The sequence below is a fragment of the Camarhynchus parvulus genome, chromosome 11 (genome assembly GCF_901933205.1).
Source record: "Camarhynchus parvulus chromosome 11, STF_HiC, whole genome shotgun sequence".
Taxonomy (NCBI): Eukaryota; Metazoa; Chordata; class Aves; order Passeriformes; family Thraupidae; genus Camarhynchus; species Camarhynchus parvulus.
Genome location: NC_044581.1, coordinates 9,184,654 through 9,201,170, shown reverse-complemented (window position 1 = coordinate 9,201,170; position 16,517 = coordinate 9,184,654). Strand labels below are relative to the sequence as shown.

General features: G+C 39.9%; 1 protein-coding gene across 2 annotated transcripts in view; it reads left to right on the top strand.

Annotated features, from left to right (window-relative positions):
- Nucleotides 1–16,517, top strand: part of NFATC3 (nuclear factor of activated T cells 3) — a 64,778-nt gene that overhangs the window by 27,843 nt on the left and 20,418 nt on the right. For both annotated transcript variants that reach the window (XM_030956385.1, XM_030956386.1), the window contains exons 4-9: nt 9,127–9,326; nt 9,995–10,167; nt 10,927–11,067; nt 12,313–12,368; nt 13,003–13,129; nt 14,929–15,975. In XM_030956385.1, coding sequence (XP_030812245.1) covers nt 9,127–9,326; nt 9,995–10,167; nt 10,927–11,067; nt 12,313–12,368; nt 13,003–13,129; nt 14,929–15,975 — 1,744 coding nt within the window. The remainder of the gene's footprint in view (nt 1–9,126; nt 9,327–9,994; nt 10,168–10,926; nt 11,068–12,312; nt 12,369–13,002; nt 13,130–14,928; nt 15,976–16,517) is intronic.

Sequence of the window (16,517 nt, the reverse complement as noted above, 5' to 3'; positions counted from 1 at the left end):
GGCATCATCTGTTGTGAGTACATTTAATCAGCTTATTTCCAAATGGGAGGAAATTAAGTAAGTGGAGCATCATGCTTTGCTTTGTATATCTCTTAACTTTAAGAAAGCTAATTCTATAATGAGGTTCCCTTGTTTTTAGCATGCTCTAATGCTAAATGTTCTAAGTAGCAGATACCTTTCATTTTAAGCTCTGCTTTCTTGGGAGTATGTTCCAGCTAATCCTTGTCATCTGGAACAGTTTCTTTTACCTTGGTAGAGAATCTGCGTGATAATGCTGACAGTTTTCACAGGGAAGGAATAAATAATATAGCAGAAGGGTTTACAAGGAGAAAGGTGGCATGTTGAGCTTTTGTCATCCAAATGATGTGGAAATTTTGTAGTGCATTGCCAGGAGACAGCCTGTGAGCACTCCCTAATTTTACCATTCTAATTCGTAGGTTATAGTCTGCAATTCACCCATCTACTGAGCCTTTTAAACAAGTAGCTGTCACATTTTATCCAACTCTAAATGAACAGTCATCATTGCTTGAATTTCCACCCTTCCCATGGGTATAAATAAAATAATGTTTGCACTTAGAATTCGCTAGAATGAGCTTTTACTTCTGTCTGAGCTGGTAGAGTTCTTCATGAGACCTCACTTGGATAATGCTTGTGATTAAAAACAGAACAGCCTTTTAGAGCAGGTGGGCACCTGATAAGAATCTGTATGGGATAGTTTGGGGGTTTTTACTTTTGTACCTTAGTTTTCTGATCTAAAATGAACTTTTCTTTTTTAAATATACAATAAACTTGCCTTATGTATTGTGTTCCTGTTACTCATGTAATTTTCTGCAATTTTCTGAGCTCAAGGATTTTAAATTAATGACATCTTTTGATAGTAAATCATAAAGGCTGTGTTGTGCACAAGAAGTAGTATTTCCTTTTCTCTTTTGTCCTGTTGCTAGGGAAGAAGGTGATGTCCATGCTGGTCATCTTGTAAGCACACAGAGTGATGTACTCAGGGACTGTGGGCTCACAGCTGCTCCTTAGCACCTTTCTGTGTGCAAGGAGTGTCTGTCCTGGGGCCACTGTGGCAGTCAGGTGTAGGTATGAACTGTGATGGGTAATTGTTCTACGACTGATGGTGTATCTGCAGCAGACACTGTATAGAATCCACTCACACCCTGTGTATGCAGGATAGATTTGGAGTGGTGGAAGCAGTTAAGAATTTGCCTGGACCAGAAGTGTCTTTTTCCTATACTGCAAAGTGCTTAAGGATATAATAATTCTCTTCCTTTGCCATAAGCAGAACTATTCCTGTAGCAGATTCACAGTAACAGAGGAGGGGATGCAGTGTGGAATCCATATGGACAACTCAGCAGTTCTGCAGCTAAAAAAAAGATGTAAGATCAAAAATCAAAGCAATATTAAATAAAAGTTTATTTATTTAGATGGCTACACACTGCTACTCACTGACAAGCAGAGTTTTCTGTGTGGGGTTTCATGGAGATCTGTAAAAGAGGGACTCTGTGTCAGCTCTGTTTAAAGTGATTGCAGAGCTTGGAGTCATGATAAGCACTGCAGTGGATGAAAAAAGTAAACTAATTGAGCAAAAGTAAACTCCCTTTGAACTGCTTTGAAAGTTCTGAGACAGGAATGTGTTCTCAAAAAGCCTGTCAAACTCTACCTGAGTCCTGATGGAAGAAACTGCAACCAACAAGAGAGGATCTATCCAGGCAATGTCAGATGATCTGATAAAAATAAATTAACAAAGTGTTGTCTAAATGAGTGTATGTTTCCTGACCTGTAATTCTGTTGCTGTCACCTTTTCCCAGCTGTTCTCTGTGGCTAATGCATGTAACTACTTGAATATTAGGTACAATATTGGAATTCTCCCTCTTCTCTATGTCCAATAAATAGCACTCTTGTTCTGTGTTTTGCAACCCTTCCCATTCTTCCTGCCTTCCACTCTCTAGTTTTCATTTTTGTTTTGAATTTTTTCCTGGTTTGTCCCTCACCAGAAGGCAGGCTGTATCCCAGCTCTGGTTGCCTACTCTTGATTGGTGACAGCAACCTGCCAATAAATCTAAAAGGCAGAAGGTAAATCTCAGCCTGTGTGAACTGTGTAATGGGCTGTACTGGCAAAAAACATTGACCTTTGGATGAGATTCTAAAACTATGTAGCTTTCAAGAACAGTTTGATTTAGGCATCTTCTGCTTCAGAATCCCAAAAACAGATAGCAAAATGATGCCTGTACTCACTCTAGAAAATGCAGTAATTGGTGTGAAAACCAATAGTCATCTGCTTTTTGTATCATTGGTTTACTAAATTTTTCTTTTTTCTACAGGTTATGTGGGAATAACCTCTTCCTATCCCAGCAATGCTTGTCCAAAAACTCTCCGTAGCATAATTAGCAAATACTGTTTTAGCTATTCGATTATATCCTTTTTTGTGTAATGTAAAATGGGACAGGACTAAAACACCTTGGAAAATGCCTGAAGTCAGTATTTAAAACTCTTTCAATCCTGTCTGCAAGCAGTGAGTGTGTAAAAGTGTGAGATTTCAGAAATAGAAATCCAAGTTTTTAAACCTTGAAGAATGTTCTGTACATGTCTAAACACATGGTACCATGACCAATAATGAACTGATATTTGCCATTACTCTTTTTGCTTTAGTCCTTTGCAGGATCTGTTTGTTTTTGTGACGACCTTTAAAATGTTTTTAATTGGACTTGTGCCCCTACCTAATAGTTTATTAAAGTTTGTTCCTTTTATCTGACACTATTTTTTTCACAATTGCAAAGGTCTGTGTACTATTTTAAAGTCTTGAAGTCAGTCTACTCAATAAGTTTATTTAACAAAACACAAAGGAAGACTTTTCTGATGTGTTTGCTTTTCCTTCTCTGTTGATGGAAAGGTGCACCAAATAATCAAGCAACAGAAAATAGTACTGCACGTCAGGAAGGGATCGGCATAGATGTTTTGGTTCAGTGTATTGAACTTTAAAATCAGACATTTAACTTGTTGTAACATTATAACCTCTGCAGAATCAGAATGAAATTATAAAAATAATCCAATGTGCTGTTAAGACTTTCTGAGCCAGCGGTTGGGGTATTGCATGATAGATCTGAATGGAGTTTCCTTCCATCAGTTTCTGCAGTCTCTTTTAAACAGCCCATTGGAGATTATAGGTCAGCACTCACTGCAGCTCTGCAAGGCTGCAAGGGATGAGGTCAAATACTGAGGTCATTTTGACTTTCAGTAGCTTCCCTGAGCTCTGCTTTCTTCATTTCATGCCCATGGTTTGCTTCAAGTTTTTCCAAACGCAGCTGTTGATAAATTCAGAATAAATTGTATCACTGGCATTAGTCATGGTGTCTTTTGTTTTAAATTATGTTCATCTTCATGCCCTTGGATCCTTGTCATCCCTTACTTGTCATCCCAAGTCATGGCTGATAGATGTGCTGCTCAGCTTGGCAGATAGCCCTTCAGCTTTTAAGCCCAGCCATCCTCACAGTTCTTTAGGACAGCTGCTGCACACCACTCAAAAGGGAAAGTCTTGTGGAGAAATGTCTGCAGAAGACAAGTTCCATTGATCAAAGCCATGCAATGGTGCCTCTCTGATATCACTGTCCAAAAGATTCCAGGCCTGTGGGTCATGTCTCCCTTTTCTCGGAGGATCAAACATTTAGATGGTTCAGTTTTTCTTTAAATAATTTCTTTTCAAAAGAAATTATATTTTACTTTTGAAGTGGACTGAAATTTAAGCAGTGAAGGTTCTTTTCCTTTAGGATTGTTTAGGTTTCATAGTGAACTGTACCATATTTTGCTCAGTCTTCCAAAGTAAAAGGAAGAAGCATCTGATTGGTAAGAACAGCTATTTCTTTTCACTCTCTACAATGGAGTCTGCATTCTTCTCTTTTGTCCTCCTTACCTTGTCACTCTGGGGTGTTCTAAGGAATACAGAAGTCACTGAAATGCATCCAGCTGCTGTGAGTCTGTCGAGGGGGAAATAACTATTTACAAGCTGCCTTTCATATCAAGGTGTTGAAAAGCCTTGGAAATCTCCATCTGAAGTAAATGCTTAGTAACTGCTTGTGGATCTTTACACAGATGAGCTTCCTTCCTGTTCTTCACATTTGAGCTGAGGATTTCTGTATAGATACTGGTTCATTTGGTGAAGATGGATTGTGAACTATAGGGACTTGATTATGTCAAACTTGCATTGTATTTCAAGACTGTGCCCTATTTTTAGGGAGACCTATTTGTATGTAAAAGCTTTCTTTGTAATCAGCCTACTTCACCAATCCAGTAATGCCCTAAGCAGTGAATTATTTGTGCAAAGGCAAAGGAGCACTGAAATCTTCATCTGCAATTAGCAAGCAAAAAAAAAGGCACATAAAACATGAGTATTAAACCCCAAAGAAAGTTTGATTAAGCATGGCAACTTCTTAATAAATGCTGGAAAGTTTTGCAGGAAAAATGCTATAAAAATACAATCAAAGTGGTTTTGACACCATCAGAATGTTGTTGGTATCATAGTATACTTGATAGCTGAGCATAAAACCTAACTGATGAAATTATCTTTCCCCTACCACTACCACCCCATACACAGATAACCAGTTCCATGTTTTCTCTTAAGTTCTAAGACTGAAAGTGTAGGTGTATGGAATGCTGACATTATTTCTAGATTTGGTGACGCTATTAGGTATTTGGGGTTTTGGATACATTGTTTCAAAAACCCAGACTATTTCCAAGTATACCAATGATGTCTTTAGTCCCTGGTTACTGTGAAGTGTCTATTTCCTCTTGGATATTTTTCCCAAGCTTTGTTGTATGTCTTAAGAAATGACACTTGTACACTTGAATAGAGATTGGTAAGACTTGGCCTGCAACAATAAATGGAAAACATGGTCTGAACTTTCTTCATTAAAAAAAAACAGTGAGAAGAGGAGGTGAAAATTTTAAGTATTAGAGACTAAAAAGAGTCTTCTCACAAGCTTTTCAAGTTGCTGTTTTCTTTAGATCAGAGCATGGAACCAATGATATGTGAGCCAGCTATGGTCCAAATAAAATCCACATGAAATCTGGAAAAATGCTAATTTATTTTTTCCAGGTTGATGCCTCTTAAATAAGGTGACCTCTATTTTTCTCAGCAAGGAAAGGTTCTCACCACTGCCACAAAATTCCAAGTTTAAATAGTGCTGTCTTCAGTGATCAAATGAATCCATATAGTCTCTAGCATGACACATTTTTAAAGGATTTTCCGTGTGTGTATTAAGAACATAGGAATGTTTTTGTTGCATAACATACAGCTTCTTGATGATCCAAAACTCTCTCCTTAAGTGCCTGCCTGTGTAGTTGCTTGGTAAAAGCTCTGAAGTCGCAGTGCCATGCAGGGGTTTCCTGTGTGCAGTGTAGTAATACTCTGGAACTGCTTTGGCGTGAAGCCCTTGTGGCTTATCCTGTAGTGACCTTCAGTCTTTAGCCTTCCAGCTTTAGTTTAACTTACGCAGGCACTGACCTTTGCTATGGAAACGATATAGAAACACAAAAACAACTTGGCTGAGTTTCCTCGGCAGAGCAGTGGGTGGTGGATCAGGATTCTGTTACAGGGGAGGGTTTCTAGAGGTCACTAGTGACACAGTGCAGTAACTTACTGCTTGTCTGCAGCACACTGTTTGCTGCTCCTGGGAAAGTGCTGTATCTTTTTTTAAAGTAAAATTAGCAATTTTTTGTTTGTAGTGAGCAGCTCTAATACTGCACATTAATGGAACAAATGCTGGAAGGTGTACCTGAAAGCCTTCCTAGGGCTCAGCCAGTAGTTCAGGTTACTGTTCCTCTGTAAGTGACCCATGACTGAATCTTGAGCACACTGATACTGTAGTGCCTTACCATAATGCTTCTTCATGGTGCTGATTCTGCAGCACTTGCCAGTAGGTTGTAAAATGCTGTTTATTTAAATACCTATGGTCTATAAAAACACACTGTGTTCTTATTCGTGTATATTCTTTACTAAGGTGAACTAAAAGCACAGATCCCATGACTTCATTATGTATTTGAACAAAGTATAGTACTTCTTCTCTCAAGTTAATTACACTCTAATTTTCATTGAAAAACAATTAGCAGGTTGAGGTTTTTTACTGATTTAAATGTTCAACATACAGAATTGTGCTTGACGCAGACAAGGTGGTAAGAAGGCATTACCCTCTTGTCAATGAAATAAAGAGCAATCAATATTTTTTTGAATGAAAACAAAACTGTATTTAAAAGGAATGCATTTTAAATGCCTAAATAAATAATTTTTCCTGATTTGAAGTTGATTTGAGGTGGTAATTCTCCTTCGTTATTCACAAGGTAGGTTTTGCATCAATAATGGCAAGTCAGCCTGGAGCAGCCAGCTTGCTTATTACACAAGATTTAAGGGGGAAATGTTCATTCTAAAGCACAGATTTGTATAATAAAAGTTGGGATTTTTCTATCCACAATCCCTCCACCTGCCTGAGTTTCACTAGCACATCAGACTGTCTGGTTAGCATGCACAGCCTGCTGAGCTTAGTGGCTTTTGGCTGTGGCTGTTGGGAACACAGGGACACTGCAGCCTGTCCACTGCTTGCTTGAGGCTGGGATGTTTCCTTTAATGAGGCCCCATTGCTGCAGTCAGGCCCTGAATTACACTCTGTGCTGGAATACGTGGGGGTTATTCTTTTTCCCACTCCCTGGCTTACTTTATTGCCACAGGTATTGCACACGTTGGTTATATTTATTCCTTTACTTCGTGGGGGAATGGGGTGTTTATCTTTTTACTTGACCTTGAATAAAAGCAATAAATTGCCTGCAATACCCAATATATATTTTTAAGTCTGTGCTACCTTGCCAGAGTATATGGCCATCGAGTCTCCTGGGCAATACCAGTGTGACTGCTGGCATGGGAGATGTTTTACCTCCCTAAACTGAGCTCCTGCTCTGTGTCTTCTGTAGAAGATGGTCTTCATGCACTGTAGAGAGACCAGCTTAGTTTTACAAGTATCCCCCACCCTTCCTTTTCTCTGGTATCACCAGTATCTCTAGAACTGCTGTGTACATGTCCATTGTTCAGCATGGGGAAGATTAGCCTTAATTGGAAATTAGCTTTGTCACAGTGACCGCATTTGGAAGTCAGTCAAATTGTTGAATAGGTCTGGCTTGTAATTTTTATAATTCCCAGTATTAGAGTGAACACATTTAACTAACGTCACATTTAGGCTGTATTCCATTGTGTTAAGATTTAATTTTAACTCTGAGGAAAATGGATAGTGGAGTCACAGTGTTGAGAACTTGTGACAAGATGGCTGCTGTAATGCTAAACTAATATGTGTCCTAATTTTCTTTAAACTCCTAAAATAATTCAGACTAATTAAAAAAATCAATTATTCATTTGATATTTAACAAAAAAGACACTTTTGGAAAGACACTGGAGTCCTGCATCAAGCATAAAAAGGAACTTATGCGTGTGTGTATATGTTTAATTGGTGTAACAGTCCCTATGCTCCACTGTGATGGCAACACTAAGAGAAAAGTTCCTTGTGATCCTGATGTTCCTGTAGTTTATAGTTGACTTCTGACAGTGAAGGGAGAGAAACCTGCCAGTACACTGACTGTCACAGGAGATTCTTTTCTGTAACCTTTCTAAATGCTTATTTATCACATTTACTTACATGGGAAGCAACTCTGACAATCTAGACTGTCTCCACTCAGTGGCTGAAGGGATAGTATGATTTAGTTTGGTGTTTTTAAGCTGGATTTAGCTCTTTTTGTACTGAGAACTCCAGGCATAACATATCTGACAAAACAAAGTCTTTCCAGGCTTCTGTTGAAACCTAAATTTCTGTTCTTAACTAAGAAAGCTTTATTAAAAGCAACAGACCTGGTAGATGCTGCCACTTGAATATAGATACCAAACTGTACCTTGGTTCATCTGGTCCATAAAACTGCCTGCCAGGAGTGCTGCACCAGCAGTGGGGCTTCTGACTGCTGGGTGTGGGTGTGCTTTGGGTTTGTGTGCTGCTGACTACTGGCTTAAATTACTCTTCTAAGTAGGTTAAATTGACATGTTTTGTTTGGTTTTTAAGTGTTAGTTGTGTAAAGAGCTTGGATAATATTGTTGTGTGACCAAATAACTCTCCCTAGAGACAAAAATATTGACATGACAAAACCACGTTTAAAGAATGACTGTCTGTCCCTCCCTCCCGTTTGAACATAAGTTGATGTCAAAGTCAATGAAACGTAAATCTGCTCCAGTGCAGTTTACAATTATATAACTTACAGCCTGCATCAATCTGCCAATTGCAGCAAGGGGAAGGAAAATGGATTTGTAAGAAATACTCTGTAGGCTTCAGATTTATAATAAGAGGCGTTAAAGGAAACTGGTGTTACTGTTTTTTATGTTTGTTTCCTTAACAAATTACCCATGTACTATCGTAAAATGGGCTTTTTCTTCTAGTTTCAGTTCATAATTTTTTCTGCTGTTTCAGTATTGCACCAGAATTGCTGCAGTTAGCTCAAGCAACAGGTGGTTTTATGGCAACTGGCTGCATTAGTGGTTAGATGTGTATTTGAGAAACGGAAAGATGTGTAAATTAACATTTGCAGAATTTGGGGGTTTGAAGTATTTACTTTGCCAAAAACAAACCACACTTGATTGTCTAGATATTAATTGAATCTTCTTGTCCTAATTTGATACATTTTCATTCACAAAAATTCTTAAATTTAATAAAATTTGCTGTTCCATTTCACAGTAGAAAAGCTAAAAGTTTTTAGTATTTCTAGAATCTAAGTGCATCTTAGTAAAATTGGTAATTGGTAATTAAAAACATTACCAGAAACAGACCTATAGCATAGCATAGCTTTGATGTAGAAATTCTGTAGATAGAAAAATTGTCTTTGAGAGATTCAAAAATAATAATGATGTTTTGACATCCATTCATTCATTCCAGTAATTGTTGCCAGTCCTTGTGTTCGGCGACAGATACCTGTACTCAGTTTTCTGCAGTTTGTAATGAAATACTACTAACTCTTAACTCTTTGGACTGGCTGTGTGTTTGTGGTGTGCACCCACAGATGCCGTGGGAATCGCCTAACCTGTTCTATTCCATGTGCCCCCCACAGCTGCTGGGCTACAGCGAGAAGCCGGTGAACCTGCAGATGTTCATTGGCACGGCCGACGATCGCTACCTGCGGCCCCACGCCTTCTACCAGGTGCACCGCATCACCGGCAAGACCGTGGCCACTGCCAGCCAGGAGATCATCATCGCCAGCACCAAAGTGTTGGAAATTCCACTTCTTCCTGAAAATAATATGTCAGCCAGGTACATCACAGCATGAGTCAGCCATTTGGTTGCTATGTGTAGTTTTTATTTTCTTCGTTTGTGCAAAGGTGAAAGAAAAGTCCTGTGAAATCAGCGTATTTTCCACAAATCTGGGTCATGATGAAGAGACACATCTCTTAAAGCAGGCCAGTGTGAGAACAGTCAGAAGTAAAGGAGCAGAGAGGCAGGGAAGCTCTCGTACAAATGTGTTATATGACCGAGGTTGTGTGTCTCATATGAATAATTGACCACTGTGTGGAATAGCAGCTGGGATTTGATGGGTACACTTTGTCGTTCTCTAGTCCTTCCTAAACTAGAACTAAGTAGTGGTCTCTTTTTCCTTCTAAATGACATTTACTATGTTAAATAACTCACTTTGGAGGTTAAACAATGTGCAATAACAGATAATCTTTTAAAGGTTCAAAAAAGCAGCAGCTGGACATTTACAAGACAAAATGTTTCACGAGTACTTGCTGCTGTTTCCACACTAAGCGTTCTTTCAATCACAGACATTTAAAATAACCCTTAAAATACCATAATGTGGGGGAAAATACAACAGCTTCATTCTTTAACAAAAGACAGGCTTAGAGAGTGAACTTTGGCAGTACTTTGATTGGTTTTCTTCAATTTCTCTTGTGATCCATCTGTCCATCCTCTCCCATCTCCAGTATCGATTGTGCTGGTATTTTGAAACTGCGCAATTCAGACATAGAGCTCCGGAAAGGAGAGACAGATATTGGAAGGAAGAACACCAGAGTGCGCCTCGTGTTCCGTGTTCACATCCCACAGCCCAGTGGAAAAGTCTTATCTCTGCAGACTGCTTCCATTCCTGTTGAATGCTGTAAGATTGCTCTAACTATACATCTTTTATACTCATGGTTTCTGCATGTGTCAGGAGTAGTGTCACTCTGACAATATGTATTGCCAGAATTATAAATAGCAATTGTGTAAAAAGCATTGTGTGTAAAGCACTCAATTAGCAAAGGTTAATGTATCTTTAAGTAAAGAAGGTACTTGCCAAGTGATAACTTGGAGGTTCAGAGGAAAAACAAGGGTTTGGGCTTTAGCTTCAGTGTAGTCATACAGCAGCTTCAGTAGTGCCTGTGTATGAGCAGAGGCAGCTGATACATCTCAGTGAAAATATTCATTCTAAAGCTGATACCATTTTATTGACAAGAGTCTGTACCATGACTTTCCCTATACAGAAATATCTAGTGAACAGCTGAACTTTTAGAGAGTTGATTTGTTAAATATTGGCACTAAGGAATCAAGGCATGACCTTAATCTGAATTTCCCCTAGAATTTATTTTGTCTAGAAACTACTAAAGTAATTTTTAATCCAGTACTCCTAAACTAAAAGTTGAATTTACTGTAACAGTAGAGACTGTTGGCATTCATGTCTTCTTGGTGTTTCTTTTCTGTAATTACATAATTTCAAAATAATTTTAAAAGCAAAGATAAATCATAGAGAATCATGATTTGTGTATATAAACTGACGGTCATTTCAGTTTCATCCCTGATTCTTCAAGTTAGACTCATAAAAGAAATGTCATTATGATTAAAATTGTGAATAATAATTATTCCCTTAATATTTCTAAAGCTCAGCGATCTGCGCAAGAGCTTCCTCAGATTGAGAAGTACAGCATCAACAGCTGCTCAGTAAATGGAGGCCATGAAATGGTGGTGACAGGATCCAATTTTCTTCCAGAATCCAAAATTATATTTTTTGAAAAAGGACAAGGTAAATACTGTCTTGCTGGGTTTTTTTTTTTCAAACCAATCTCAGTACCTGAGCTTGATATTAAGAAATAAGGATGTTTTAAGAGTAGTAATTGGAAAGTTCATTTGGGCACTGATCTGTGTGCTGGTTGGCAGTTATTAATGAAGTAGTCCTTCTGATTCAGGAAGACAATTAGAGGGTAACTAACTTGGAATGTGTGTATTTGGTGTGTATTTGAGCTGCTGTTAACAGATCATACCATGTATTTGCTACTTCTTATAAAAAAATGAAAAAGTGAAAATGGAATCTAATTGAAAAGTAGTATTTGGCATTGATGCCACGTTACATCTGATTTAATTAATGCATAGGAACTGACTCCTTAGCTAATGAAATAAATGCTAGCTAGAAAACAATAAAACATAAAATCTGAACAGCTTAAATTATCATTTTGGTGACTTAAGTGTCTGATTTGAACTTTCAGGAAAACAGTAGCAAAAGAAATTATTAAAAACAAAAATTTGCAAACCGAGTCCAATTCTTCTACATCTTATTATTTCTGTGTATATGTAAATAAGAATGGTGTTGTTTTTATTAGCAAATACAAAATGTTTTGTAATCATGTGTTCTGCCACACAAGCTGAACACCTTTGGAAGAGGCAGAGCTGCTGCTCTCCCAGGTTACCTGTAACAGCACCTGGTGGCAGAGGGAGCAGGGTGCAGGGTGTGGGTTATGCCAGGTCAGGGCACAGGGAGCCTGCCCAGGGGATTGCCCCTCTGGCACGGGCACCTTGCCCAGGTTCCAGCCGCGGGGTCTGTGGGTTCAGGGCGGGGAGCCCCGGGCACTGTGACCCCGGGCCGGGCAGGGAGGGGTGGCCTGGGTTATCTGCTGCTGACTCAGCCTCCAAGTCATCAGCAGGTTGTTTGAATGAGCACAAGTGGCAGCAGCAGTTTAAGCACCCTTCAGAAAGGTTTCAGAACGAGTGGAGAACCCTTCTGTACCCTGCCGGTGCTCAGAGCCTCCCTGCAGCTCAGCTGCCTGTGCTGGACCCTCACACTGGGCTGCAGGCAACTGCACTGGCTGTACTGCTGGAACTCCTAAAGCATCCCTCTACTCTGTTTACAGTGTGTGTCTGTCAGTTTAACAGCCTCTTCGTGACTGAAAATAAATCCTGTTTTATATTAAGTATTTAAATATTTTTAAGATGAATTATTAAAGTATTAAGAAAATGGTTTTTGCTTGATTTATTTGTCAATTTTTCTCAACAGATGGACGACCTCAGTGGGAGGTAGAAGGGAAAATAATTAGGGAAAGGTGTCAAGGGGTGAGAAACAATTTTTCTTACTTTAGAAAGCTTGTTTTTTTAAAATGTGTAAATTGATATTTTCATTGTTGTTCTGACATTTAGACTTCATTTATTAAAATAAGTAGATCGCTGACTAATTCAGACAGACAATTGGAGACTTCTGAATTGTCTTAAGACTATAAAGTAGCCTTTAAGAGGATGCTTTGAAGGAACTGGAAATAGCATGCTTGTTGTGAAAGCAATGAAAAAAGAACTTGAAAATTAAAAAGCGGAAACTTAAGATAATTTTGCTAACGTGACAAATTACTTCCAGAGCATTAAAATTTTTTTAAAAGCTTAATGATCCAAAATGCAGGGTTTTTTAACTGCTAGAACATTTTCTTGTGCGCTGGCAGATAAGCAAAGCATCCTTTATATGATATGTCTATTTAATTAAAGCATTATCTTCAGAGCACTTGTATATGAAAGAAAATAAAATTCTCCAAATAAAAGTTTGCCTGTAGTACTGTTTTACTATGTAATGTGCATGAAGTTTGCCAATTTAAAAATATTAGGGTGCTTTAGTTTTACCATAACTGTTTCAGTTTTTCTGTAATTAACAATTTCATTTGCTTTTAATGTGTAAAACTTCTTTATTTCAACTTTCCTATAGGCAAACATCATACTTGAAGTTCCTCCATACCATAACAAAGCCATCACAGCTGCAGTTCAGGTGCAGTTTTATCTCTGCAATGGCAAGAGGAAAAAAAGCCAATCTCAACGTTTTACTTACACACCAGGTACTGAATGAAAAAAAGAGTGGCATTTTATTTTGTTTTTTAAAGTGGACATACAAAAATACTCCAGGCAGTCTTGTTCCTTTGATAGGAGCATAGGATTAGCTTTGAACTGTTTGTAAAACAGTTACTAAAGCTTGTCTAATTAAAAAGCTGAAATACAGAGTAATAAGCTCCAGTACTGTGACTACAGCTAGTTATTTTTTCATTACACTTTCTACACAATAATTTTTGCATTCTCCTTTTCTTTGAGAATGATGATGAAGCTGCTCTCAGAAGCTGCTCTTGAAATAATCGTCATGATGACACGATGGATAGTGAGATCATAGAAGAACAAATTTGTGCATTTTTTTCCACTCTCTAAATGTCAAAAAAGAAAAAAAAAACAGGTTCAAATACAAGGAAGGTCAAATTAGTTTTTCCCCCACTCCAGATACATTGCAGTTTACTGAGACAAATCAGCTTGTAACTTAGGCAGAAGTAAAACCAGGACATGTTAACTGCAGATGTAGTGAAACAGCCTCACTTGGTGTGAGGAAGAGCTTGCACCAGATGTGCACTGCCTGCTCCTTTCCTGCCCCTTGCTTTATTTCAGCTGTGTGCCCATTTGGAGCAGTCAGAATTCCCAAGGTGCCAGTGATGGTGGCGACCCTTTGGTGCTGCTTGGAGCACTTGAAGTCAGATATCTGAAGGAGTCTTTAAAGTCAGATACAGATATTAATATAAACTTCTTAAAACTTCTGTGTATGCTGACAAAGCCAACTTCCATTAGTTAACACAATTTAAAATAAGCTGTGCTCACTTGTTGTGCTCTAAAATTACCTACTTTTTAAATTTAGGCAGTGTTACCGAGGTGTCTGGTATGCCAAGTACACATTAACTGTGTTATCAGATTTCTGTGGTATTTGTCAACTGTTTTTCAAGAATATCAGCTCCTAAGATAGTTACACATCTATATTTTTGTTTGAAATATCTCTATTTAAATTATTTAAATGATGGAATGAAATTATGACAGTTACTACTTAAATAAGAAGCAAGCTGAATTGTAACTGCAGCTGTTACTACACAGGCACTTAAAACACTCTATATGTATTACAGTTCATTTGACTGTAATATTAGTTAACTGTATTTTACAAATTAGTAAATGAGCATTTAAATGTTAGCATTTTTCTACTAGTACTTAAGATCAGTATCTTGTTGTGAGCCTGCCAGTAGTTTAAAAAAATAAACCTGTAACTGAAAGTGTGTCAGTTTGTAGCTCTTTAAGAGCAGTTGCTGCCATCACTGGAATTGGGGGATGTGCTTAAAGAGCTGCTGTAGTTAAAACATGGTGCACTACTCAAGCTAGGGTGTGTTGCAAAGCTCAGCTGTCCTTGTGATCAGAGGCTAAGGAAGGCCTGAAGCCTGCTAAAAATTGCCTTTCCCATTTCCTAGTGCCTGATACTGAGCTCACATCTGCCCATTTTCGGTGCAGCCCAGCAGCAGCTCCCCCCCTCTGGTGACAAGAACGTCCTTTAGATGAACTGGACTTTCTCTGGCTGGGTTGCAAATGTCTTTAAAATCATCCATTGCATAGGAAGATGGGGTGGAAGGGGAGATGCTTGCCCTTGAATATCTGCTGGGAGGGTTGTTCTGGCTTTGCAGGGTTGGTGTAGCAGGCATAGAAACAAAGAAGGTGAAAGCAGAGCAGAAGGGAAGCAATGACACTAACAGTGCTACTGTGGTTGTTAAACAGCAGTCAGTGTGTATTTGTCACAGGGTACAGATGGGCTGGAATTGTAAAACTGTTTTACTTTTTCCAGTTATAATGAAGCAAGAGCATAGAGATGAGGTGGATTTGTCTGCTGTTCCATCCTTGGCCCTGCCACACGCGGGCAGCGTCCAGGGCCTGCACTCCATGCGAGCCCAGCTGCCTTCCCCAGAGCAAGGGCACCCCCATGACAATCTGCTGTCCACGTCACCCAGGAGCCTCGTGTGTCCCATGCAGCCACCCTACACAGCCATGGTGACCTCGGCAGTGCCACACCTGCCACATATGCAGGGCAGAAACCTCAGTCCAAGTGAAGAGTGTCACGTTTTGCCTCCTGCCGTGGTTCAGTCTTTTCAGGTAACATCAGCACCTCCTGTGAGGCCTTCTTACCAGCCTATGCAGCCTAGTGATGTGTACAATGGACAGCCTGGGCTTCCCTTGAACTCTGCCTCTGGCCCAGGATTTGATGCGATTTCATTTCCGCAGGACACGGCTGTACCTCATTTGATAAATCTCAGCTGCCAAGCTCTACCACCGGTGCAGTTCCATTCTTCAAACCCAGGTTCTGTGTCAGCATCAAGTCCAGCAGGGCACCCCCTGGCACACGCAGCTCATTCGGGACAGTCACCTGCTCAGCTGCCATCGATGGGATTCCACTGCCCGGGCGCGGGGCAGGGCTCCCTGCCCTCTGCCATGAGCCGCTCCCTCGGCCAGGCCTCTCCGCAGCTGCAGCAGGTCCCGTTCCACTCTCCGAACCCAGCGGCCGCTTCTTCCCCGTCCCCGACAGCTTCCCACCCGCTGGGCCACTCGCCGCTGTCCGGCCCCTCTTCCCCCCAGCTCCAGCCTCTGCCTTACCAATCTCCCAGCTCAGGACCCGCCCCGTCGCCGCCGCCCGGGAGCCGCTCGGGGCAGCACTCGCCGCAGGCCGCCAGCCCCGCGCTGGGAGCCCTGGGCGCGGTGTCACCCCTGGGGCCCCACCCCGGCTGTGACTCGTCTCCCTTTGCACCCGAGGGGGCAGCTGTGCACATCAAACCAGAGCCTGAAGACCGGGAATTGAATTTTCAAACCATAGGACTACAAGACATCACACTAGATGATGGTAAGTAGATATAATATTGCAATACTGGGGTTATAATGGGCATTAAACTACCAAGTGGGTGTGGGAGGGTTGTTTTGTTTAGAACACACTGCTCTTCACAGAAGGAAATTTATAGCATCAGTCTTGGAGTCATATTTTTGTGTCCAAAGCAACAAATTGTCTAAAACTAATTATGTCGGCTGTTAATTTGTAGTTATACAATTCAAGCATTTTAGTCTGATTTGCCCACAGATTTTGGTTTTGCCATAAAACAAAGCTTGAGGATCAACTCTTACGCATTGACACCTTGTAGTCAAGAAAGTAATTTGAAGTCTTTTCTGATTGTGTCACTGATACATTTCAGTAAAACTCATAATACGATATCTAAGTTGCATAGATGGAGTTTGGAGTCTTGTTTCTTGGAGTTGTCCCAGTTTTGAAGGGCAGGCTGGTGTTTTGATAATCTATCACATGCATTTTGGCACTCTCTTGGTCTCCTCACAGACATTCTGTAGATACTGTCATCATCCAGCACCTCTGCTCACAGTGGCTGTTTGCTTTCT